The sequence below is a fragment of the Ahaetulla prasina genome, chromosome 1 (genome assembly GCF_028640845.1).
Source record: "Ahaetulla prasina isolate Xishuangbanna chromosome 1, ASM2864084v1, whole genome shotgun sequence".
Classification (NCBI taxonomy): Eukaryota; Metazoa; Chordata; class Lepidosauria; order Squamata; family Colubridae; genus Ahaetulla; species Ahaetulla prasina.
In genome coordinates this window covers 308,769,090-308,795,029 of record NC_080539.1, presented here as the reverse complement: position 1 = coordinate 308,795,029, position 25,940 = coordinate 308,769,090, and the positions used below count along the sequence as shown (strand labels likewise).

General features: G+C 39.4%; 1 protein-coding gene across 1 annotated transcript in view; it reads left to right on the top strand.

Moving 5' to 3' along the window:
* Window positions 1–25,940, top strand: part of SPRED1 (sprouty related EVH1 domain containing 1) — a 109,646-nt gene that overhangs the window by 75,260 nt on the left and 8,446 nt on the right. The window contains exons 3-4 of the mRNA XM_058162150.1: window positions 8,077–8,245; window positions 10,060–10,109. Of these exons, the coding sequence (XP_058018133.1) occupies window positions 8,077–8,245; window positions 10,060–10,109 (219 nt within the window). The remainder of the gene's footprint in view (window positions 1–8,076; window positions 8,246–10,059; window positions 10,110–25,940) is intronic.

Below are 25,940 nucleotides of genomic sequence, written 5' to 3'. Positions count from 1 at the left end.
ATTATCTAAGTTCCAACTGTTTTGATTTTTTTGAGTTTCTTCTATTTTCCTTTGCAACTCTAAATTAGCTTTATTAATTTCTGCAAGATCATCCTCCATCTTCATACAAGAGGTCAATATTTGCGCAATTGCATCCTTTACCATTTTCATTTCCCTCTTCTGCTCTTCCACCACTTCCTTAAAATCCAACATCTTTCTCTATTTCATCAAATTTTTTATCTATTTCTAAAAAATGACTCTCCAAAAACTCCTGCAAAGAATTTCTTAATTCCTTTTTAATTTCTTCTTTTAATTTTTGAAAAATGAGCTGAGGAAATTTCAAAGTTTTTAATGACTTTTGGCACTATTTGCTTAAAAGCCATTTTTTTAAAAAAAATATAGCTTAATAATGGACCAAGAAGGAAAAAAAAATTAAAAAAGAAAAATTCAAAAAACTTTTCTTCTAAATCACTATAATCCCAAAGAAGAAGAAAAAATATAAATCATAAGATTCTCGTTTCTTCCATTTAGTCAGTATCTTCCTATATATCTTCTATTTTGACACTAGCTGTTAGTAAGCATTTCTTTAACTTTCGTTTTCAGTACACACATTCCACAAAACCGCCATTTGCTTTCTTCTCTCCTATCTTCGCAGCAAATATATCCTCAGGGGCTTGCAGTCTTCTTACAAACAAGTGTTAAAACTCCAGTTTCTGCTCCGTCCACGTTACAGTCCATCATAAATCAACTCCAGCCGTGGAAATTGGACGCCTGCTTGTCCGCCATAAAGGCAGAAGCCTCGCCCAGCCAGGAGCTTATCAGGCTATGGAAGGAGAACTCCCCGTAAGCCTTAGAAGCTTATTAGGGTGTCTCAACTTCAACCTGAATGCTCATCTTTCCTTCTTTGCCCGAAGGAGAGAATTCCAAGCTGTCGGACCCAGATTTACGATGTCCTGACAGCTCTACTGACTAGGGAGTTAGCAGCTAAATCATAGCTGCTCTCCACGAAGCGGAGCCATACCGGAAGTCCTACACTTCTAGTTTTATTGCAAGCATTCCATATATATTTATCAATAAATGCATTAACCACCAAAGGTATATCACACACCCTTCCTTTCTCTATGTTGAATCGTTTCCTTATTTTCTCGCATGCTTAACTTCCGTCATATTACATGCAGTAATCAACATTAAATTCCATATTTGCACAAATGTTCGGAAATACATTAATAAACTTCATTATATACTTTCTTTAAATCAATAAATGTATAATAATTTTTTTGCTTTTATTCATTTCTCAATTACTTGGTGAAAAGCAAAAATTGTCACTGCATACACATTTTTTTTTCATAATAATATCTTGTTACCTGCTCAGTGTCATTCTGGCAAGTGGACAGCTGTATAAATTAGTTAAATAAATAATAAAGTTTCACTATGCTTCATAAATTTAACTCATTGTCATATCTTGGACCATTAACTTCATTATTTTTTTCTTAGACATTCACAACATTAATAGTGATTTTTTAAGTTCCAATTTTCTGCAAAGCACTGTCATTCCCATATAGAATCTTCCATCATTCACTCACTTTAGCTTTATTCCAAATTATTTTATAATTTAGCAAATTATAGGAGATCTAAGAGATATATCACAATCGTGCTCATACTATTTTTAGATTCTACAGTATAAAAATTATCTCACAAGTTACTGTTGCTGTCAACTCACAATTAGGAGATAGATGATGTGTACTGACACACTATATATATTAGTATATAAAGTTGTGGGTGTTTTGGATTGTTTTATTAAACAAAGCAGCAAGAGCAAAAAAAAAATAAGATAAACCAAAAGGGAAAATAGGTATTCAAAAAGAAAAAAATAATACTGTAAAAATCAATAAAAATATTGTATTTATATCTACAATGTGTGTGTGTGTGTATTGCTATCAGCACTGAAATTTTAAAAGTTGAGATAATGTCAACGTAGACATTTAAGAACGTAGTTTGTAAAAAAGATTGCAACCAACAAAAATCTTTCTTTTTCCAGTGGAAATTTTTTTTTTATTTACATTTATATCCCGCCCTTCTCCGAAGACTCAGGGCGGCTTACAGTGGCAATAGTCTCATTCTATTTGTATATTTACAAAGTCAACTTATTGCCCCCCCAACAATCTGGGTCCTCATTTTACCTACCTTATAAAGGATGGAAGGCTGAGTCAACCTTGGGCCGGGCTTGAACCTGCAGTAATTGCAGGCTGCTGTGTTCTAATAACAGGCTTCTTACCAGCCTGAGCTACCACGGCCCTTGAAATAATTTGTGCCAGAAAAATGAAATGATAAATTGCAGGAAATCAGCAAACTAAATGGGTTATTAGTTGCCTGTTTGGTATAGAATTGTTCATTAGTATAATTCAGATATCCATTTCTTACACATTATCATGCGTATAGGTGCAGCTGGATATAACTATTCACTGAATTGCTGATAAATAAAGAGCTCTTTAAACATAGCGCTAGCTTGATGAAAGTTACATTTACATAAAATTAGGGTTACAACTCACCAGAAGGGCAGGGACCAAGACCTTGGATTGGCATTTCGATGGATTACTTTCTTTAAATGTTACCTATAGCCATAAAAGAGGCACTCCGATAAAGGCAGCTCCCACATAACTGGTAAGCCATCAGCCAGGCACATAGTAATCCATGTAATATCTGCCCCCGAGTGCCTGTTTTGCCATTTAAATTAAACATAGTTTGTGAAATTGTCCGCTTTATTCATACTCTCAACAGAGCAGCTGCTAAATAATGTAGTCTTTGAATGTATAAAGATTTAGTCATAATCATTAGTGCTAAGTATCTGATTTGCTATTTAGATGTCTGCTGATTCTTAAAATCATAAAATAAAATTTAAATTTTTTTTAAAAATGTATGAAGTGGACTGTAGATGCGGTGAAGCAAGGTTAGTTTGTAAGGATATCAAGCCATTGATAATAGAGGGTGGGGGGGTTGCAAACTAGATCCGGGTCCTTGTCTTATACTTCACATTTTTGATGCCTACTTTTCTGCCCTTTTGTAACAACTATCAATCCAAAGGTTAGTTAGGGTTTCTTAGGTTGTAGGAAATCTGCTCCATGGTTACCCTTTACAGTTTTGCATAATGTTGCCACCAGCAAAAAGGAATAGTACAGTTGATAAGAATTTATATTTGAATACCTTCAAAAGTGTCATTTTAGAACCTGAAGCAAATTATTCGAGATAAATAATGTTGGTAAAGTTTAGCGTGGGAATAGTGAAATAATTGCTTGGAATAAGCTAAATCGTGAAAAAAGAGTATTTAGTATGGTTGAGAGAAGGAGTTTCAGTGTATTGCCCAGTTCTATATGATAGTATGATCCCACGTACACAAACATACATCCTTGAAACATAACTTTCTTATTGTGCTCCTTCCTCTTTCATCTTCTGTCTTAAATTTTACCACATTGTACCCCTGGCTTTCCAACTGAGCAATGCCTTTAGTACTGTTGTTCCAATATAGTCAACAAATGGCATTGCTGCTGCCATCTTTTATTGACCCTTTTATTACCTGAAGAAACAAGGACATCTGGATTTCAACTATTTCGTTTCTTTGGAAACATATTACCTTAAGCTATCAAGTCAGAAAAAGCAGAGAATGCAAAGAAGAGGAACTACTACCAGAGAGCAAACCATAGGAGACGGAAGGAAGGGAAGATTTGGTGAAGCACTTTGCTTGCTTGCTTTCAGTGAGGAGCAGCTGTTTGTTACTTCTTCTGTACCTAGAGTTGAGCATACAGTTCAAGAAAACAATAGACATTTGCTGTTCCCCAAATGATGTTGGCTAGTTGTGGAGGAAGGAAAAAGTGATAGAATTGGAAAGTCACTATCTATGGTACTTCTATGTAAGGTGTGTCTTTATCCATTATTGAAGATGTACAAATGGAGAACAAGACGGCAACAATAATCCTTCTCCTATGTGAAAATATACTGCCATGTATACGTTTGGCATGGACTCAAAGGTTCTGAGCAGTAGAATGTACTTTTTATGATTTCTCACCATTTTGAACAAGTACAACTTCGTTTCTTTCAGTGTAATATATTAACAGTACACTATTATAAAGAAAATTTTTGTAAAAGCTGCTACTGAAACAGTAATTAAGATTGAGCTGGCAAAAAGTCTTGCTAGTAAGGCCACTATCTTGTCATTGCTGCTGTTCCTTTTGCAATGTGTTCTTGTGTGTGTGTATATATACATAATCATAAGGTAATATAATTGTGTATCAGAGGAAATTATGATTAGCACTGACATGCAGAGCCAGCTGATTAGTTTGGTGGGGTGAGGCTGTCATAAACCACTAATTATAGGTCAGACTTAAAAACTCATCAGGTAGCCCTGCCTTTGGTTTTTTTAGGAGTTGTCCTGTCATTCAGTGTGGATGGACCGGTTTCCATACTTTTATTTTATCCTACTTCTCTTCAGCCCTGAAAAGCCTCTTTGACTGGTTGACTCAGTCTCTTCCAGCCCTCCAGATACATTGAACTTCCCATCTCAGAAATTCTGGCCATCCTGGTCACTAGGTTTAGGAGTTTAATTCAAGATGCTCAAAATCATGAGTTGAAACCTCAGGTGTTAAAGTGGACTGCATTTAAAAGGAAGACAACAGGGAGGGGTTGTACTTCACTTGATTTTTGAACCTTTAAAACCTGCTTGGCATTAATGATATTATTAAACATTTTCTTGCTGTCATGTACTCCTGAAATTAAGAATAGAACTTAACTTGAAACAAACATATATTAGGATGTGCTTTGATGAATACTGACTGTCTGTCTGTCTGTTTGGGAGGAGTAGCAAGATAGAGGTCTAGTTCAGAAAAGCAAAGAATTGGAATTTAAGTAGGGGAAGAGAGTTCTGCAGTGTGACCCCATCGCATCTAGAAAGCACAAGATTAGTCTTACGCAAGTGAAATCTTTTGATTTATTCTGCTTTAGTTGAGAGTACTTGTGGCAAAATACTAGGTGTACTTTCATGAATGAGAATACTTGCTTGACATGTTTTTGACGAACAATCTGCCCTGGTATCTTGAAAAGCGATAGCACTGAGGAAATGAGTTTCACTTTGGAATGACAGAGACTATTTCTGGACTTGTTTACCCAGCTTGTTTAGACCTCTGATGGAATGTAAAGCAGTTTTTTTTTTCAGTCTTTCTTCACAAAGCACTCTTGACATAATTGCACACTTCCTCCTTCATTATACTTCCCTTCTGAGATCTGGCTCCAGCCAGTCTAGTTTGAACAATTACCTTCCACTCTAACCTGGACAGGTCTGCTGCTGTTTTAAGCTATGTAAACATTGCCGGATAGTTCCTTTTATATGAAGCATTAAGCAGGCACGCAGGTTTCAGTGTTTTAGATTGTCAAATGCTATTGCTTTTAAAGTGATACTTACTTTGCTTTCCAATTTTATAATGAGTCAGTTTGTTGCCTATTGCATATCTTATTCTCTGTTGCCTTTGTTTAATCAATGCAGATTAGCATATTCAGACAATAAAAAAAGTTTTTTGAAACTTGTACCATTAGGGCTTCCAGAATAGGAATTTGAGAAGTAAAGAGACAATTTTTAAATGTCATTGCTTGGTATCACACTTCTTCCATAATTTAGTGTGCAATGACTATGGAAATTTAGCACAATCATTTTTAGCAAGGAAAAAGGGAGACAAAAAAGATTGAAAATATTGAACTGAACAGGTAATCCTGGGCCCAGTTTTTCTTGCCTTAACCTATGTCACAGGTTAGAGCTGACAAAAATCTTCGTATTCCTCCTTGAAAGACAGGATATCATTGAATGACACTAAAAGTTGGATAATCAGGGTTGTTGTTGAAAAACCATCACTTTTTTTTCCCTGTAATTGCTAATCGTGGATGCTACCTACATATTTTGATGGGGCTTTTTTAATCTAAAATTGAAGAGGACCTAACAGCATTCTGTAGAAAGAAAAGCAGCTTGGGAACAGAACAGCTTGTGAAACAAAAGCAGCTTGTGAAACAAAAGCAGTTAATGGAAATAGAGTATGGCTTGGAAATTGTTTAGATTTGATTCTGAAATGGTGTTCACTGTGTGTAAGGGCATAAATATAACATCTGTCTACAGCTTAAAGCAACTACATCACATAGCAGGTCCATAATAAAGAAATCCCATTTTGTTTGCATAGATGCAAAAAAGTAGAAAACCTGGATTTGTTTAAATGAGTAGAATACATTCATATACTGATTTTTCTGAAATTAATTTCTTAGGGGGAAAACCTTTTAATGTATAACACTAAGAACATTAACAGAGATATTAGAAAGCAAAACCCTATCAAATTAAGGGTTTGCTTCCAATAAAGGCCAACCAGATATGTATTTAGAATTATTTATGCTACAGATCGCCCTTGACTTACAATCATTCATTTAACAGCAGTCTGAAATTACAATGGTCTGAACCCCTGAAACAACAGTCTTTTCATTCTCAAAGAGCAGCCTACCGGAGGATGGAGCTGAAATCCTTCTGCAGGCAGCTTTCATTCTGTCCACTTAATGAGTTGGGATTTCACTTAATGCACACAACTGGGAGTGCTAAGGGTTGTGGTTTTTGAACAAAGCAGTCATGTGACATTTTGTTTAACTATTGCTTCACTCTACGATCAAGATTCTGGTCCCAGATGTAGTCATAAGATGAGGACTACTTTTATTTCTACTCTGTGTTTAATTCAGGACCTCAAGGTGACATATATAGTTTTCCCTTCTCCTATATTTCTACAGTGACTAGCCCAAAGCCATCAAATAGACTTCTATTGCTAACAGTAAACTACAATTTGGTTCTTTCTGATCCTGGTTCTTAATCACTATAATATAGTTGGTCTTAGTTACTGATATCCTAGTCACATCCAAAGTAGGTTTGGACAGCCAGGGAAGAAAGAAGATAGGTTCGTTCATTCATTCACTCATTCGTTCATTCAGTTTAGACACCACCCAACTCCAGACTAAATCTGGGCGTCTCACAGGACAAGACAATGTAACAATAACAAACTACATAAAACAGTAAAAAAAAATGGCAGATCCAATCAATATATAAAACATATAATATCCCTAGCAGTGGCTTCAAACCATCTTAACCAAAAGCCTAGGGGAAGAACCAGGTCTTTTAAGGATATGCAGGACACCATTCAGATGGGAGCCACCCACATATCATTAGGAATTTCATTCCAAAAGGCAGGTAGGTGCAACAAACTAAAAAACAAGATTAGTCAGTTACCTAGAACCAATTTGGTCTAGTGGTTAGGGCACCAGGCTAGAAAGAGGGAAACCCTGAATTCTAGTCCTACCTGAGCCATGAAAGCCAGCTGACTTTTGGACCAGTCTCCTTCTCTCTCTCTTTCTCTCTCTCTCTCTTTCTCTCGACCCAAACCACCTGACAGGGTTGTTATTCTGGGGAAAATAAGAGGAGGAAGGTGTGTTGGGATGTTCACTGCCTTGAGATACTTGTAAAAATAATAAAAGGATACAAATCAATACACAAATAATTTTCTTGAGTCAAACTGGCAACCAATGCAGCTTGCAAAGCAGGGATATCAAATGGGCATATCAAGCAATCTATTCCAATATTGTATTACTTGTGAAAGATGTCACTTTCAAATCCTGTTTACTTACTTGTTTACTTACATACCTGAATAGTCCAGAATCAGTTCACTTTACAAACTGTTGCGCTTCTGTTCAGGTATAACCAAACTTGCTGGCAGGGACAAAAAAACAGGGATATCTTGATGATGGTTTCCTTTTTCTTTGTGTAAATGTTTCTGTTTCTGCTTTTGATTTCACATTAATTAAAATTTGGGATATGTGGAATAGGTTATTAAACTGATGGGCATTTGGGACTAGCTTTTAGAGCTTTGTGATTAAATTTACATTCTATATGTTAATAATTAAAATCTTTTATGGTATGACTTGTTTCCATTTTTTTTTCTGTGAAAAGCTTTGATAGAACAAAAATTGTTTAAATACACAAACACACAAAAGTCCTGTATAGTAACCTCCTCTTTTAACTTGGTTTCTTTTCAGGTGGTTTTGGAGTGTACGTTAAAGAAGGAGCTTATTTACAATAAGGTTACGCCAACTTTTCACCACTGGAAGATTGATGAAAAAAAATTTGGCCTCACATTTCAAAGTCCCGCTGATGCAAGAGCGTTTGATAGAGGAATTCGTAGGGCTGTTGAAGATATATCTCAAGGTATGCATTATTCAGGCATTGTTTTGTTTAAAAAGCTTATGTCTCCTTTTTTTTTTTTTTTCCTTTTTAGTTGTTCATTTCATCTCCTCTCACTAACCCACTTACTGCCAGTTTTAAAGAATGAAAGCCAAATTGTATCACTGAAATAAGGGGCGTGCATAAGAGCACAAAAGTGCCTACCGTTCCTGTCCTATTGTTCCCTTCATATATCAAATTGATATAGTTGATGCATTGGTTCCTCTTTTTTTTTTTTTTTTTTTTGTGCACGCATTGTGCACGCATTTTGTGCACGCATTGAAGAACACAAGAACTCAGTCAAAAAAGAGGAACCAACTTCTTCCCTGGTCCAACACCTTAAAGCCACAGGACACGATATTGACTTTAAAAAGACCAGAACTATCGCCAAAACTGAACACTTTAACAACAGAATAATCAGAGAAGCCATCGAGATAGAAAAACGCCCACATAGCATGAACAAACGAGATGATACCTCCCGCCTACCAGCCATTTGGAAACCCGCCCTTATTGACAAACGAGTCCCTAACACGAGGAATGACACCAGACCCACACTCACGAGGTCCACACAGGATGTCACCACCACACATCCACCCAGAAAGCAGACCCAAACCCACACTGATCAGGAAGCACGACCAAGGACCAGAAGCCAGACCGCAGCTGCAACATTAGCCATTTCAAACCCCTCCAATCCATACATGCAGCAGACTGACACCCACTATGAAGATGTAGCACGACCACGAACACGAAGCCAAACAGCAGCAGTGCAGCTCACCAGCTCAAATCCCCCTGCAACTCAGACTAATCTGAGCACAACCAAGCCCCCACCAACACAGGACACACCCCCAGCCAATCAGAGCACAAAAAAACCCCCATCCAATCAGAGCACAGCCAAGCTCCCACCAATCAGTTCAAACCCCACTAGCAGTTAAAAAGGAAGAAACAGCTGCGATCACACATTGCTCCCAGAAGCACGGTTGAAGCCTGAAGATGATTTAATGAGACTTCGTCAAACGTCGCCAAGACACTTCCAATTTTACGGGAGAAAACCCGAATAACCAAAGACCTATATATATATATATATATATATATATATATATATATATATATATATATATATATATATATATATATATATATATATATATATATTCTTCAAAATATGTTGTTTTATCTATGACAATTGTTTGTATACTGTTGTGACAAAAATAAATAAATAAAGAAATAAATAAATAAATATATGTGCATATATGCAGAAAGAAAACTTGCTTTAAGTCTTGAAGAAAAAAAGAACAATATGTTTAACAGTAATAAAGTCCAGTTCTTATTTGAAGAAAAAAAAACTTTGCAAATTTCTGTAGTTGCCAAAGCTTTACTTTACTTCAAAAATATTTAATTCTCACCAGTCCCTTCTACAGAATGGAGCAATGTCCATACTCTGCATGAGAACCAGTTTGTAAACATACCATGGCATCTGATGTGCTTTGTGGTCCTTGTTTCAAACTTTGTAACGTGTATACTGTCCCTTGGCCTCGAAGTGGGACATCTGGGAACAGAGCAATCACCATTCAAAATCAGTGTATTAAAATAGATCTATTCCTGTTTTTTAGCAGGAAAGGGATATGGAAACAAAATACGCCACTGTCTAAAGTGTTTCCTCACATCATGTGTTTTATTATATCCTGTATTATGATGATACAAATATTGTTCTTTATAAAATCGTTGCACTATGCTTAGTGAGAAACTCTGGAAAACAAATAAAATCGTGAAAATTTTATGTTTGTGCCTTTTACCCATAGGTTGTTCAACCTCACATGATGAAATCGAAGTGCCTGCAGATGGCTTTCCAGTAAGTCTTTCCCAGTTCATTATGTTAATTACGTTGGCTGAAATTACAATAACTCTTAATCTAAAAGACATGCTTACATTCATTTTTATCCGTGGGTAGCTAGTTTTGTGAGAGTCTTGCCTTGAGACAAGGCTGGTGGACACCACTAGGACTGCACAACTATTACGTGTCCCAAGGAAAGCTGTTAATGTTAATTAATGGTTTTGCAGACACACAAGTGACAGGCTCTATAAGCTAATTATTAACTTTTCTAATCCCTGAAAAGAAATGATTCATTGACAAAAAAAGATGCCGAAACTGGGATAGTAGTAACATATGGTTATGGATGCGGGAGGAATATAGGATTTAACAAGGCAAGATTGTCAGATATTGTGTTTTCAGTATTAGGGTTTAGCCCCAAAGCAGCAGTGTTTCTGCCTCCAAATGTCTGCCGTCCTATCAGAGCAGATTGCTGTCAGTCAGGAATTTACAGAAACAACATTGTAAAGGCTGGACCTGGATCAGTCTAAGCTTCCTAATGTACTTGTTTCGAATGCAGGTAATCTCAATTTACGACCACAATTGAGCCTAGTATTTATGTTGCTAAGAAATTTGAGAAATTCGTGAGAAATTTGTTAAGTGAGTTCTTCCCCCCCCCCCATTTTACAACTTTTCTTGCCACATTTGTTAAGTGAATCACTGCAGTTGTTAAATTAGTAACACCGTTGTTAAGTAAATTGGCTTCCCTATTTACTCTACTTGTCAGACAGTCACAAAAGTTGATCACATGACCCAGGACGCTGCAACCGTCATAAATATGAACCAGTCATCAAGCATCTGACTATAATTCACCTGACTGTAGGGATGCTATAACCGTCCTAAGTGTGAAAAATGATCATAAGTCACTTTTTTCAGGGCCATTGTAACTTTGAACAGTCACTAAACTAACTGTTGTGAGTCCAGGACTGCCTGTATTCAAAAAAGTTTTTTTAAAAAAAAAAATTTCACAACTTCATTCTGTAATGGTACTGCCAATAGTCAGGATTATCTAAGAACAAAAGCAACATTGAACTCTTGCTTTTTTAAACATGCCAGAATTTGATTAAAAATTAGGGATGTACAGGAATAAAGTTTATGGATTTCATAAAGGAAAACAACCATCCTTCAAACACCATCAAAAGAATCTGACTGGGATTGGAAAAGATCTATAATTTAAACCCTGGGGCAGTGACCCATATGACGACTGCAGTGGGCAAATCTTTGTGTATACAACTTCATTGTTTCCTGCTGTAAAGAAAAGAATCCAGCTGAGTTATGTCTGTGTAGCCTTCTGTTAAGCAAACCAATTCCTGAGAAAGCATTTAACATTTTTGGAGAGATAAGGTTTACTGCTGACACCTGCTACCATGGAAGGACTGACTCTTCTTTCTACTCTTATTGAACGTACACTAGTGCAGGGGTCACCAATCTTTCAGACCTCAGGGATCACTAAATCCATAATTTTAAATCCTGCGGACCACTAATATGCATTTTTTTTTAAAAAAAGACAAGTAGTATTTAGAGCAATATAAAAAGTGCAAATAATTTTTCTGCGGACCACCAACATTTTCTCACGGACCACCAGTTGCACTAGTGCACTAGTGCACTAGTGTGATAATTGAGCATAATTTGCCAGGGGATCTCTTTATGTCCTTACCACTCTGGGCAATGCAAGATTTCTACAAGATCCTGAACCATTGAGGATCGCCTGTAGCTCTCTTTGTTTTTGGTATTGCTTTATTTCCTCAATAAGCAAAGGAAGAATTGCTTCTGCCATCCCTTTTAAAATTTATAGAATGTTAATACATCCACTTCCATTTGCATGTTTTTTTTTCTAAACAAGTAGGCATCCTTCAAAACCTGGCTACTCTCAGCCACCATTTTTACTATTCAAAAAGTGAATGTGGAATATCTCTACAAATCTTATAAATAAAAACTATACTAATGCTTACCAGTACTTGCTTCCCCATTTTTAGAATAAATTCTATTAAATTTAGAATACCGTATATACTCGAGTATAAGCCGAGTTTTTCAGCACATTTTTTGTGCTGAAAAACGTCCCCTCGGCTTATACTGGATCGGCTTATACTGGATCGGCTTATACTGAAGTTTTTGTTTTTTAAGCCCTCGGCTTATACTCGAGTATATCGGCTTATACTCGAGTTTTTTTTCTTTTTCACATTTTACGGACTGAAGCCCTGCCGGTGCAGTGAGAGGGCGGGCGGGGAGCCGCCAGCCTTCTCAGCTGAGGGAGGGAGGGTTTCAACCGGTAGGTGCCCCATTTCCCACCCTCGGCTTATACTCGAGTCCCCAGTTTACCCCAGTTTTTGGGGTAAAATTGGGGACCTCGGCTTATACTCGGATCGGCTTATATTCGAGTATATACGGTAGATTAATTTTGGTAAGGCAGGGAGCTTTACTTGTGTCAAGTGAGTTTTCCTTGTTAGTTACAGATTTCGTTACCCAAACTAGTCATTCTGGTTTGGAATACAGTATATAAGTCACAAGGCAAAAAGAAAGTGCACAACACACACACACACACACACCAAAAGGAGATCAACATTTTCTTTTGATAAATATCCTGAACTTTTTATCTGCTTTCCTGTTTGCATATATGGTATCGAGAGGAAAAAACCCTCAAATTAGAACAAAGACAAAGCCAGTAACTTAGAACAAATTTTTATAGCAAGCTTGATAACAAACTGAAGCTTATTTCCAAAATCATCAAATTTACTGGTGATATCTGGAAAGAAAATACATGTTTCAGGCAAGTAAACAAGCGTTTTAAATCAAGTTTTCAAAGTATCTGTCCAACATGGATGGTTTTAATCAAATATAACTATAGAGGTGAAATTATCTGAAAAGGAAAAGAAATCTTCAGCTTTGTAAAAGGCAGTGAGAATCTGCCTTTCCACAGTTTTCACTTGAATATAGACTTTCAGGGTTAGTGGATTCATTGATTTCTCATTAGTTCTAAAATAGACATCTGAATATGGATTAGAGTATTGGACTAACCCCAAAGGGTTGTGTGTGTGTGTGTGTGTGTGCGCGCTTGTTCATAGTTCATCAATAGATCACATGTATTTGCAGGGCAAACCTTTATAAAGAAGCAATCACATTAACTTCCTGGTAAGATAACTTATGACTACAATTTTCATTGCCTTGGCTAAAGAGCAGACAGCCAGAGGTCACAACCATTTTGTGCCTTCCAGATATTCTGCTGAAATTCAGGAACGAAGTATTGATAGTTATAATTTGCCTCCATTGGGGGCGAGGGGTTAAAAAAATAAGGAAGAAAAAATATATTTTAAAGCTCTGGGAAGCTGTTGAGACAACAACGGCACCTTAATTGCCTCAAAATTATTGGATGATTACTTCCTTGTGGTGGGGGAAATGAGGGGGAAAATCTGTAGGCCTCTTTGAAACTTAATTCTTAACATCTCCCAGTGTAATATTTTGGACCACCCATTTAAGTGATACCTTTACTGTTCATGCTTTCTGCAGCCTTTAGAGACTAAGAAAGTTGTTTTCCACTGTGTTTTATATATAAAGAGAAATGCTAACTTGGAAATATAATTGCTTGTCTATATTTTGAAGAGTAGAGTCTTCTCTTTGTGTATGTATGTCAAACCTTTGACAATCAAGTATCATGTTATCTGAAAATCAATTACTTTGTCCAGCATTCAAATAAAATATACATATTTGGTCAGCATATGCAGATACTAAAATGTAGAAGGAAATATAATGCAGCAGTCTTTTGAGAGACTGCTCAAAGAAATTGGAATTGTAATAAAAGAATGTATACAGAACAAAACCACAAAAGAAAAAAATATTTAAAATGAACATGTTGCATATCCATATGACTACTTCCAGTCACTAAGTTACAATTGTGTTGATAAAGCATTGTATTAAAAAGAAACATTGGAGTTGGAAGGAAGCACTAATGTAATTGATCAAGTTTGTTTTAATTTAATAATGTTGAAGTATTTGTTTTAGAAAGGAAGTCTGAGTCTTGAAATAGACAACACTAATTTGGAAGGTATTATGAGTACAGAAGAAGGACCAGGAAGCTGCACAGGAAGAACTGGAACCGGAGTAATAGAAATGGAATGAAATGAAATCCTGCCAAGTAGAAGGCTATGAACTTGGAATGATAAGAGACATTTTTGTTTTTGGCTGAGAATTCAGCTGCAAGTAACTAAATAAAGAACCAGGAATCTTAGTTTATTAGAAAATGACTGAGCTATTGTAGCTGGAAAACCAAAATCAGTTCTGGATTGGTTACAGGTAGTTCTTGACTTACAATCACAATTGAGCCCAAAATGTCTGTTTTTAAGTGAGGCATTTGTTAAGTGAATTTTGCCCCATTTTACGACCTTTCTTGCCACAGTTGTTAAGTGAATCACTGCAGTTGTTAGATTAGTAGCACAGTTGTTAAATGAAACTGACTTAGCCATTGACTTTGCTTGTCAGAAGATCGCAAACGGTGATCACATGACTCCAGGACACTGCAACGGTCAGAAATATGAGTCAGATGCCAAAGCATTTGAATTTTGATTATGTTGTCATGGAATGCCACAATGGTCGTTTGAAAAACAGTCATAAGTCACATTTTTCAGTGCTGTTGTAACTGAATGGTCACTAAATGAACTGTTGTAAATCGAGGACTAGCTGTATTTTAAAATATCCAGGTAATACAGTTAAAATGTGGACTACTACTGTGAGATAGCCCAATTTGGAATGCTCATATATCGCTGAGGGGGGAAAAAAGGTTAAATTAGGAGGGTTGGTAAATAGTAAATTGTACACTATTTTGATAATCCCTGCTGGATTTTTAACCTGCCTCAAACAATAATCAATCTTCATAGTGTAAAAACTTCCTCCAGTTCACAAAGCCAAGAGAAATGTAGGTTTCCTGATTTTGTAAGGTCTCTGTAAACTACTTCTGGCAAGTCACACTTGCAAGAACAGACATTCCCAAAGGAGCACACTGCTAAAGAAATTGTGTTCCAGTAGATAGGATCTTCAGGACTAATAAAATTAAAAGCAGATCCTCTCTCAGTGGAGAATCTAGAAAAGCATTTCTTCTTTGTTTCTTTACATTCTCTGTTTCAAACATCTGCAGCTAGCCTTACATGTGACACTTGAAACCCACTTAAAAACATGTAGCTAAAATCTGCTGAGTGGTTTAAGGTCGGAAGGAGTGCTTTCTACCATTTGAATCTGGTAGCTGAAAGCCTCAACACTTGATTTCTTAAAAGTGCATCAGTATAAGAATACTATATAGGATTTTACTCAGAAGTCATGTTAAATATATAGTTTGATTAAACTGAATTTCATTCAAAAGTAGAGGGATTGATCTGGCGTTTTTAATCTCTTCATCCAATAAATTTGAGGTGATTTAGTGAAGCTTTTCATAAGATTGCCTATAAATTAAGAGCCTTAACCTAAAAGAAAAATAAAATAAAATTTTCTCCTTAACTACTTGGTTGCATCTTCATGAATCCCACTATCCATGTTTGTGGGAAGAAAGATGTGAGGATTTGTGTAAATTCAGTTTGTGATCTATAAAACTTGGGAAAGTAACTATAACTACAGGAAAGGGGTGCTGCTAAAGGCATATTCCCAGGAGGGGCAACCCTGTTCTCTGAACATCTGGATAAGGGAGTTACTTATAAACCCTATCATAAAATGCTGGCCAGCTGTTGTGAAATAAAGGCTGTTTTCATGTGTGGTTTTCAGTTTTTTTGTTTTTACATTTATATCCCGCCCTTCTCCGAAGACTCAGGGCGGCTTACATTGTGTAAGGCAATAGTCTCATTCTATTTGTATATTTATATATAAAGTCAACTTATTGCCCCCCAACAATCTGGGTCTTCATTTTACCTACCTTATAAAGGATGGAAGGCTGAGTCAACCTTGGGCCTGGTGGGACTAGAACCTGCAGTAATTGCAGGCAGCTGCTGTTAATAACAGGCTTCTTACAGCCTGAGCCACACCGCGGCCCTTGGGATAGTTGGGATAGGAGAATTTCTATTTTCAGCTTGCTTTCTGAGTATGCCAGAAAACAGCAAGACATCATACTTTGCTTGTTCTCCGAAGGAATTTGCTAAATCTTCTTAAGCATCTGAAGTGAGTGCTCTCTTACAGTGTTACTGTTTGATTGAGAGGTAACTTATGCATAAAAATAGATTTGGCCATGTTTGTAAAGAGATTCTCACTGATTTGATCAGCAACAGAGACCTTAGGCCATGATTCTGAATATCCTCACATGACAGTAAACCCACATTGTGAAAGCTGTTCAGGGAAATGAAGTAGACAAAAGGTGGCAGCTTTGATCATGTGCATGCACTTGGATCCTGAGAAACAGAAACTGCTGTTATCTGTGGTTCACTCATGCTTTTAGCAGATGCTTTATGTGGGAAACATTCTGTTTTAAATGGCTACATAAAATATTTCCTAGACCATAGGCTGCTTCAGAAGCTATTCAGGATGTTGGGCAAGAAGAATGCAACTAATTGGAGAAAATCCATTGTTGGTATTGAAAGCAATTGCTGCTGTCTGTGAAATCACAAAGTGGGGATGATTTCAAATTTGATGTTTGTGTTCTTCATCTTTTTAAAATATGTTCTAAAGAAAGGGTCTGATGAGTAAAATGCTTTTGGAAAATGTGGAAGATCCTGTAAAAGGTAAACGAGTACAGCGCTGGTACCCCTTATTTTCATTTCACTTCTTAAATTACTGCCTTAACATGATTTGCAGAAGAGCACAATGTTCTCTCCTCGGAGCTTTATCCTGGGAAAAGTATGGAGAGGAGGTTTGAAGAAGAGCAAATACCGATCTGTTTTTTATTTTCTCTGCAGCTGTCTTCCAGCTTTTGAGTTCTGCTGGACTGCTACAGCTGGAATCGTTTTATTACTCCTTTATCCAGCATCCTTTTGCTTGTGCACACAGAAATGTTTTAATAGTCTTGGAAAAAAGTCAAAGTATGTCTTAGCAACCATAGAACAGTAATTTTTATACCAGCAGCTGAGAGCAAACCAGGTATCTGCTGTGCATTAAAAATCAATATAAGTTCCTTTACAGGTGATAATGGGTAGTTTATGCCAGTGTTACAGTTGAGGGATATTGAATATAGGTGTGTAATTGCTTTGGCAGTAGAAAAGAATCAGGCATTTGTATTTCTGTGTTTGTGTATAGTCAGATAGAGAACTTAATGACCATTAATGCCGTGAGTTTTTTTCACTTATTTTACTATAAAAATGTTCGTTTAGGCTTATTTTTCACTATAACAACTTGTGTTGGGCCTTTTGTTGGAATTATGTTTCCTGATTATTATTTTTTTGTTCTGTTACTGTTTTATTACTATTTTTAGGAATGAACCCATGCAAATTCATAGTAGCCTAAACTGGAGGGTAAATAAATTGGTTTACATTACTGTAGCTCCATGATGGCGAACCTATGGCACGTGTCTTCGCAGGCACCGGAGCATCTAAAAAAGGGCCAAAAAACAGGCATGCGCATGCTGGCCAGCTGGTCTTCAAGTTTATGGTGCGTGCGAAAACCAGCTGCGTGCCGGAAATCCAAAGACCAGCTGGCCGGCATGCACATGCACACTGGCCAACTGGTCTTTGGGTTTCCAGTGCGCATGCACACGCGTTCCAATTTGGGCATTCAGTGCCGAAAAGGTTCGCCATCACTAATGTAGCTCTTCCTGATGCTTAAAATCATATAGATCAATATATTGCCATAGTGCAGAGTAAATATACTGCACGTTTTCAGGATTGCAGGAATGCTTATATTGGCCAATGCTTATAAACTGGATCTGTCCAATTTAGTGTGCAGACAGTGCTCAATTGGTTACAGAGCCATGGGGTGCAGTGGTTAGAATGCAGTACTGCAGCTAATTCTGCTAACTGCCAGCTGCCTGCAATTTAGCAGTTCAAATCTCACCAGGCTCAAGGTTGACTCGGCCGTCTATCCTTTCAAGGTGGGTAAAATGAGGACCCCAGCAGTATGCTGACTCTATACCACCTAGAGAGGGCTGCAAAGCACTGCGAAGCAGTATAATAAGTCTTTATTGCTATTGCTACATTCAGGAGGCTGCTTGTAAGTCCATTTTGTTTGCAAGTCCAAACAAACATGCCTATGTGGCATCCTGTAAACTAACCATCCAGGACCTTCTAGGTTGGAGTTGCAGACAGGTTTGTTTGTATCATCAAAAGTTTGTAAGTAGAGTAATGTCTGTATGTTGCTGAATTGAGCACAACTACTGCCTATAGTAATGAAATTTACATGCAGCTAGATTTCCTTCAGTGGGACATTACCACAAATAGGACTGTGTCTTGGCCTCACTTGTATTGATATTTTTTTAATCAACAACGTTTTAACTTTGAAGAAAGAATTTTTTGGATTTAAAAAAAATGCATTTTGGTAGAAAGCTGACTACCTTTGTCAGTGCCGAAAAGGTTCGCCATCACTAATGTAGCTCTTCCTGATGCTTAAAATCATATAGATCAATATATTGCCATAGTGCAGAGTAAATATACTGCACGTTTTCAGGATTGCAGGAATGCTTATATTGGCCAATGCTTATAAACTGGATCTGTCCAATTTAGTGTGCAGACAGTGCTCAATTGGTTACAGAGCCATGGGGTGCAGTGGTTAGAATGCAGTACTGCAGCTAATTCTGCTAACTGCCAGCTGCCTGCAATTTAGCAGTTCAAATCTCACCAGGCTCAAGGTTGACTCGGCCGTCTATCCTTTCAAGGTGGGTAAAATGAGGACCCCAGCAGTATGCTGACTCTATACCACCTAGAGAGGGCTGCAAAGCACTGCGAAGCAGTATAATAAGTCTTTATTGCTATTGCTACATTCAGGAGGCTGCTTGTAAGTCCATTTTGTTTGCAAGTCCAAACAAACATGCCTATGTGGCATCCTGTAAACTAACCATCCAGGACCTTCTAGGTTGGAGTTGCAGACAGGTTTGTTTGTATCATCAAAAGTTTGTAAGTAGAGTAATGTCTGTATGTTGCTGAATTGAGCACAACTACTGCCTATAGTAATGAAATTTACATGCAGCTAGATTTCCTTCAGTGGGACATTACCACAAATAGGACTGTGTCTTGGCCTCACTTGTATTGATATTTTTTTAATCAACAACGTTTTAACTTTGAAGAAAGAATTTTTTGGATTTAAAAAAAATGCATTTTGGTAGAAAGCTGACTACCTTTGTCTGTGCTGAATACCTGATCTTAATGGCTCTGTTAGAGTAGCCTTCAACAGCTGCATTCTGGGAGAACAGAACTTGTGAAAAAAACATTTTCATACAGATAGAGCAGCGTTCCCCGCCTTGAATACTTATTTCCTGATGGCAGCTATTTTTCAGTTCTGCACAGCTTTACTTCAGTGGCAATTCCAAATAAAGTGTCCTTTGGGCATACACACACTCAGAGCATAGGGAAAAGGCTTCTGTGCAGCTGTGATCAGTGTACCTCTAAATGTATTGCACAGCCCTACAAAATAGCCCATCTCATGGTGGAATTGATAGATAATTTATGTGGCTAACTTCTCTGTTAACAGCATGAATGCTACTATAGAAACATTTTGATAATTGATGAAACAGGTGACTTTCATATCACTAGCTCTGTTATAAAATGTAGACTTGGTACCAGTAGTGGTATTCACTTACCTTTGCTATTGGTTTGCAAATGTGAGCGCATGCGCCACATGTGCAGAGCCTTCTGCGCATGCGCAGAGCATCCATGGTGATGTCCGGGCGGGTGGGTGGAGCCTCCTGCCACCGCCACTGCCGGTTCACCTGAACCACTGCTTGGTACCCATGTATTCTTGAACAGACAAAGAGTTTGTCTGAAGTGTCTCAGAAATTCATCATTGTATATCTAGTGAAGAATCTTTATGCCATGTCTAAAGCCCTTTCAAATAATTTGGGTTTTGGTGATTAAGGCTTACAGGGTCTTCGTATTAAACTTGGCACTTTTTCTGCCTATAGCCTAGAAACCCTTTTTTATGTTTATTGGTCTTGGCTTGGTAGCAGTTATTGACAGTGTGGTCAATAAAGTGGCGGTTGTGATTAGAGAGAGCCTGGAGCCGAGGGAGACCACTGTACCTCAGATTGCCGGGTGTGAATCCCTCTTTGTGAGGTGGGGTCATAGATGTCAGGTGGGCTTGTTTGTCACGTACCTGGCTCCTTGCGGCGTGGCAGCAGCCCTGCCCGAGCTCCTGGAGGTGTTGGCTGGAGTGGCGGTGGAGACCCCCAGACTTATTGTCATGGGGGACTTTAACTTGCCATCGACCGGCCTGTCATCTTCAGTTGCTCGGGAGTTCATGGCTTCCATGACGGCCTTGGACCTGACTCAAGTAGTTGATGGCCCTACTCACAGTGGGGGTGGCACTCTGGATTTGATTTTCATCTCTGGACAGTGGTTGAAGGATCTGGACTTGAGGGATTTAGTCATTGAGCCTTTGTCATGGTCAGATCACTTCCTCCTTCGCCTAGACTTTCTGACCGCCACTCAACACCGCAGGGAGACGGAACCAATTCGCTGGTTCCGTCCCAGGCGCCTGATGGACCCGGAGAGGTTCCAGACGGAGCTTGGGCCGTTTCCTGAGGGTCTGGCTCACGGCACGACCGAGGAACTTGTCGTGGCTTGGGAACGAGCCGCGCGGGGCCTTGGATCGTGTCGTGCCTTTGCGGCCTCTGACCCGCGAGGTCTCAACCAGCCCCTGTTATCCAGAGGAGCTGAGGGAGATGAAACGCCAGAGAAGACGCCTAGAGAGTTCTTGGAGGTCCAGTCGTTCGGAGGCTGATCGGACACTAGTTAGGTCCTATACTAGGACTTACTTAGTGGCAATGGGGGAAGCGAGATGTTGCTACGTCTCCTCCCTCATTGCGTCAGCAGATAACCGCCGCCGCCCTGTTTCGGTAACTCGCCTCCTTCAACAGGGGAGCGGGATGACCCGTTGCAGGGACGTGCTGAGGAGTTTAGTGGTTATCTATACGACAAAATCGCTCAGCTTCGGGACGGTCTGGACCAAAATTGGGTAGATCCGGTGGGATGTCTGAGAGTCGTCTTGTTGAGATTGTTTGGGATGAGTTTGACCCTGTGGCTCCCGAGGACATGGACAGGTTGCTGGGTAGGTTGAATGCCACCACATGTTTACTGGACCTGGTTGGTGCTGGCCGCACAGGATGTGACACGAGGCTGGCTCCAGGGGATTAAAAATGCTTCTTTGTTGGAGGGGTCTTCCGGCCGCCTTGAAAGAGGCGGTGGTGAGGCCTCTCCTCAAGAAGCCTTCCTGGACCCAGCTGTGTTAGGTAATTATCGTCGTCTCCAACCCGCCGCGGCGAAGGTTGTAGAGAGTGTGGTGGCATGTCAGCTGCCCCGGTACCTGGAGGAAACCGTCTATCTAGACCTGCTCCAGTCCGCTTCCGCCCGGTTACAGCACTGAGACGGCTTTGGTCGCGTTGGTGGATGATCTCTGGAGGGCCAGGGACAGGGTTATTCCTCTGCCTTGGTCCTATTAGACCTCTCAGCGGCTTTTGATACCATCGACCATGGTATCCTGCTGCACCGGTTGGAGGGATTGGGAGTGGAGGCACCGCTTATCGGTGGTTCTCCTCCTATCTCTCCGATCGGTCGCAGACGGTGTTGACGGGGGCAGAGGTCGGCCCCGAGACGCCTCACTTGTGGGTGCCTCAGGGTCGATTCTCTCGCCTCTTGTTCAACATCTATATGAAGCCGCTGGGTGAGATCATCAGTGGTTTGGTGTGAGGTACCAACTGTACGCTGACGACACTCAGCTGTACTTTTCCACACCGGACCACGCCAATGAAGCTATCAAGGTGTTGTCTCGGTGTCTGGAGGCCGTACGGGTCTGGATGGGGAGAAACAGGCTCAAGCTCAATCCATCCAAGACGGAGTGGCTGTGGATGCCGGCATCCCGGTACAGTCAGCTGCAGCCGCGGCTGACTGTTGGGGGCGAGTCATTGGCCCCAATGGAGAGGGTGCGTAATCTGGGTGTTCTCCTGGATGGACGGCTGTCTTTTGAAGACCATTTGACGGCCGTCTCCAGGAGAGCCTTCCACCAGGTTCGCCTGGTGCGCCAGTTGCGCCCCTTTCTAGACCGGGATGCCTTGTGCACGGTCACTCATGCTCTCGTGACATCTCGCCTGGACTACTGCAATGCTCTCTACATGGGGCTCCCCTTGAGGAGCACCCGGAGACTCCAGGTAGTTCAGAATGCAGCTGCGCGGGTGATAGAGGGAGCCCCTCGTGGCTCCCATGTAACACCTCTCCTGCGCAGACTGCACTGGCTGCCTGTGGTTTTCCGGGTGCGCTTCAAGGTTTTGGTAATGATCTTCAAAGCGCTCCATGGCATAGGGCTGGGTTACTTACGGGACCGTCTGCTGCCACCGAATGCCTCCCACCGACCCGTGCACTCTCACAGAGAGGGACTCCTCAGGGTGCCGTCGGCTAGGCAGTGCCGACTGGCGACACCCAGGGGAAGGGCCTTTTCTGTGGGGGCTCCCACCCTCTGGAACGAGCTTCCCCCAGGACTTCGTCAACTTCCTGACCTTCGGACCTTCCGCCACGTGCTTAAGACACCTTTATTCATTTATGAGGACTGGACTAGGGTTTTAAATTTTTAAATGATTAAATTTTAGCTTGGGTTTTAAATTGGGTTTTATTATTTATATCTTATTTTAAATATTTGGCCTTTATAATAAGTTTTTTAGTTGAATGTTTTTATTGTCTACATTTGTGTGTTTTTATATGGCTGTACACCGCCCTGAGTCCTTAGGGAGATAGGGCGGTATAGAAATACGAATAAATAAATAAATAAATAAATAATAATTTTCTTTGGAAAATTTGAGTTCACAGCCTATCACAAGATTTGTTTTCTGAATGGAAGTTTCTTTGCCTTTATTTTTTTTCTTGAAATTTTGGCATCCCCAAATCTATTCTGAAAGTTCACATGCGTTTTGGAGCAAATTTTGGGGGGAATGTGAGAAAGCTCCACCACCAACCCCCCACCCATCCCTGTTTTAAAGAATGGGATTTTCTTTTTTTGAGAAGCATTAATTGGAAATTATGTTCCTTTACTTTTCATCTGACAAAATAAGATATCCGTGATCAGTATGATGCTTGATTTCCCTCTTTTAGTTTTTTTTAAAACATTTTATGGTCCATGATGTTCATTATCATATTTGTCCAAGATAACAAGGATTGGTTACATTTGGAGTATGTTATTGATCTTTTTTCCTTTCCATTGTTTTTTCCTGTTGTGAGTATGTATGGTTTAAACATCACACTATGTTTTGCAAATGATATTTAGAACAAAAGTGAATTACATTCTCTGTCCATGGAATGAATCATGTCTGTTCTATTTTTTATATGCATTACATTTCTATCCCACTTCTGTGTGAAACCTCAAGGGGGATTATAGGAGGAGGTCTTCCCTAATTCATCTCCACATCAATCATTCATTTCAAAGACAATTGTGTTAAAAGAGGAGAGAGAGAGAGAGATCATCCAACGTGTTTTGTGACCAAGAGATGATTTGAACTGACTCTTTACCTTAAAGTAAATCTAACATTTTTACTGCAAAGGTTGGGTTCAATTCTGTAATATGGATGTTGGACATTTCTAAATTGATCAAAGTATTAGCTTCTATTGAATTAATAGTGTTTTCTCAGAACTTAGAAAGGCTATATTGTTTTGAAGCCTATTGGCCAAACAATAAATACTTTACTCCAGATTATTATAATAATTGAAAATGTGAAAGTGCTGGCAAGTATACAATATTCTTTGAAGATGGACTTTGCCAGGTGATGTCTTCTATATTAAGACATGATCAAGGCATTTATCTGAGTTACAGTAATTATAATGGAAATGTTTGTTCTGCTTATAGTAATATCTAGATCTCCCATCTAGATCTCCCATTGTTTTGGGAGATCTAAACAAGGCAAACTTAAGGAAAGAACTACCAAAATACTTTCAGCATGTCAATTGTCCCACCAGAGGCAAGAATACTCTAGACCACTGCTACACAACACTAAAAGATGCCTATCGGTCTTTACCACGTGCAGCTGTAGGACACTCTGATCATTGCATGATTCACCTTGTACCTGCTTACAGGCAAAGACTTAAAGCCATAAAACCAATAATTAAATCAGTGAAAACCTGGACGGAGGAATCTGAATTAAAGCTACAGGCATGTTTTGACTGCACTGATTGGAATATTTTTAAAGATACCTCTGCAGACCTGGATGAACTCACAGATACTGTAACATCATATGTCAGCTTCTGTGAAGACCTATGTGTACCTACAAGGAACTTGCGAATACACAGTAATAACAAACCTTGGTTTACACCTAAACTTAAGCAGCTACGACATTCCAAAGAGGAAGCCTACAGAAAAGGTGATAAAATGCTGTACAATCAGGCCAGAAATGCACTAACAAGGGAGATAAGAGCAGCAAAAGAAGCTACTCTGAAAAGCTAAAGAATCAATTTTCAGCAAATGAACCAGCAAACATGTGGAAAACTCTTAAAATATCACCGGCTATGGCAAACCTCCTTCCCAGGCTGAAGGTAATCAACAACTGGCAGATGACCTGAATGAGTTTTACTGCAGGTTTGAAAGGAAACTACAGCCACCTATCTCCACAACCCCATCTCAGACACACCAACAACAGCCAAGCCTCCTACAACTGACCCCATTTCATTGGGTTCACAACCCTAGTGATCACAGAAAAGGAAGTGCAGGACCTATTTCACAGACAAAAGCCAGGAAAAGCTCCAGGCCCAGACAAGATAACTCCTTCTTGCTTAAAAGTCTGTGCTGACCAATTGGCCCCATCTTCACCCATATTTTCAATAAATCACTAGAGATGTGCTATGTTCCTTCTTGCTTCAAACGCTCTACCATCATCCCAGTGCCAAGAAGCCCACCATCAAGGAACTGAATGACTACAGACCAGTTGCTCTAACATCTGTAGTCATGAAAACCTTTGAAAGGCTAGTGCTTTCCTACCTGAAAACCATCACGAATCCGCTCTTAGACCCCTTGCAATTTGCATACCGAGCAAATAGATCAACAGATGATGCTGTTAATATGGCTCTGCACTACATCCTACAACATCTTGAGTCTCCAAAGACCTATGCAAGGGTCCTTTTTGTAGACCTTAGTTCAGCATTCAATACCATCATTCCAGACATTCTTCTAACTAAGCTAAACCAGCTACAGGTACCGGAACAGACTTGTAAGTGGATCACAAGCTTCCTAACAAACAGGAAGCAGCAGGTGAAGCTAAGCAAGATCACATCAAATACCTGTACAATTAGCACAGGGCCCCCAAGGCTGTGTGCTCTCCCACTTCTCTCTCTGTATACCAATGACTGCATCTCCAATGATCCATTTGTTAAGCTACTGAAGTTCGCAGATGACACAACAGTGATTGGTCTCATTCGAGACAATGACGAATCCGATATAGACGAGAGGTCGAACGACTAGCCTTGTGGTGCAACCAAAACAATCTGGAACTGAACACACTCAAAACCGTAGAAATGGTGGTAGACTTTAGGAAAACCCTTCCATACTTCCACCTCTCACAATACTTGACAACACAGTATCAACAGTAGAAACCTTCAAATTTCTGGGTTCTATCATATCGCAAGATCTCAAATGGACAGCTAACATCAAAACATCATTAAAAAGGACAACAAAGAATGTTCTTTCTGCGCCAACTCAGTAAGCTCAAACTGCCCAAGGAGCTGCTGATCCAAT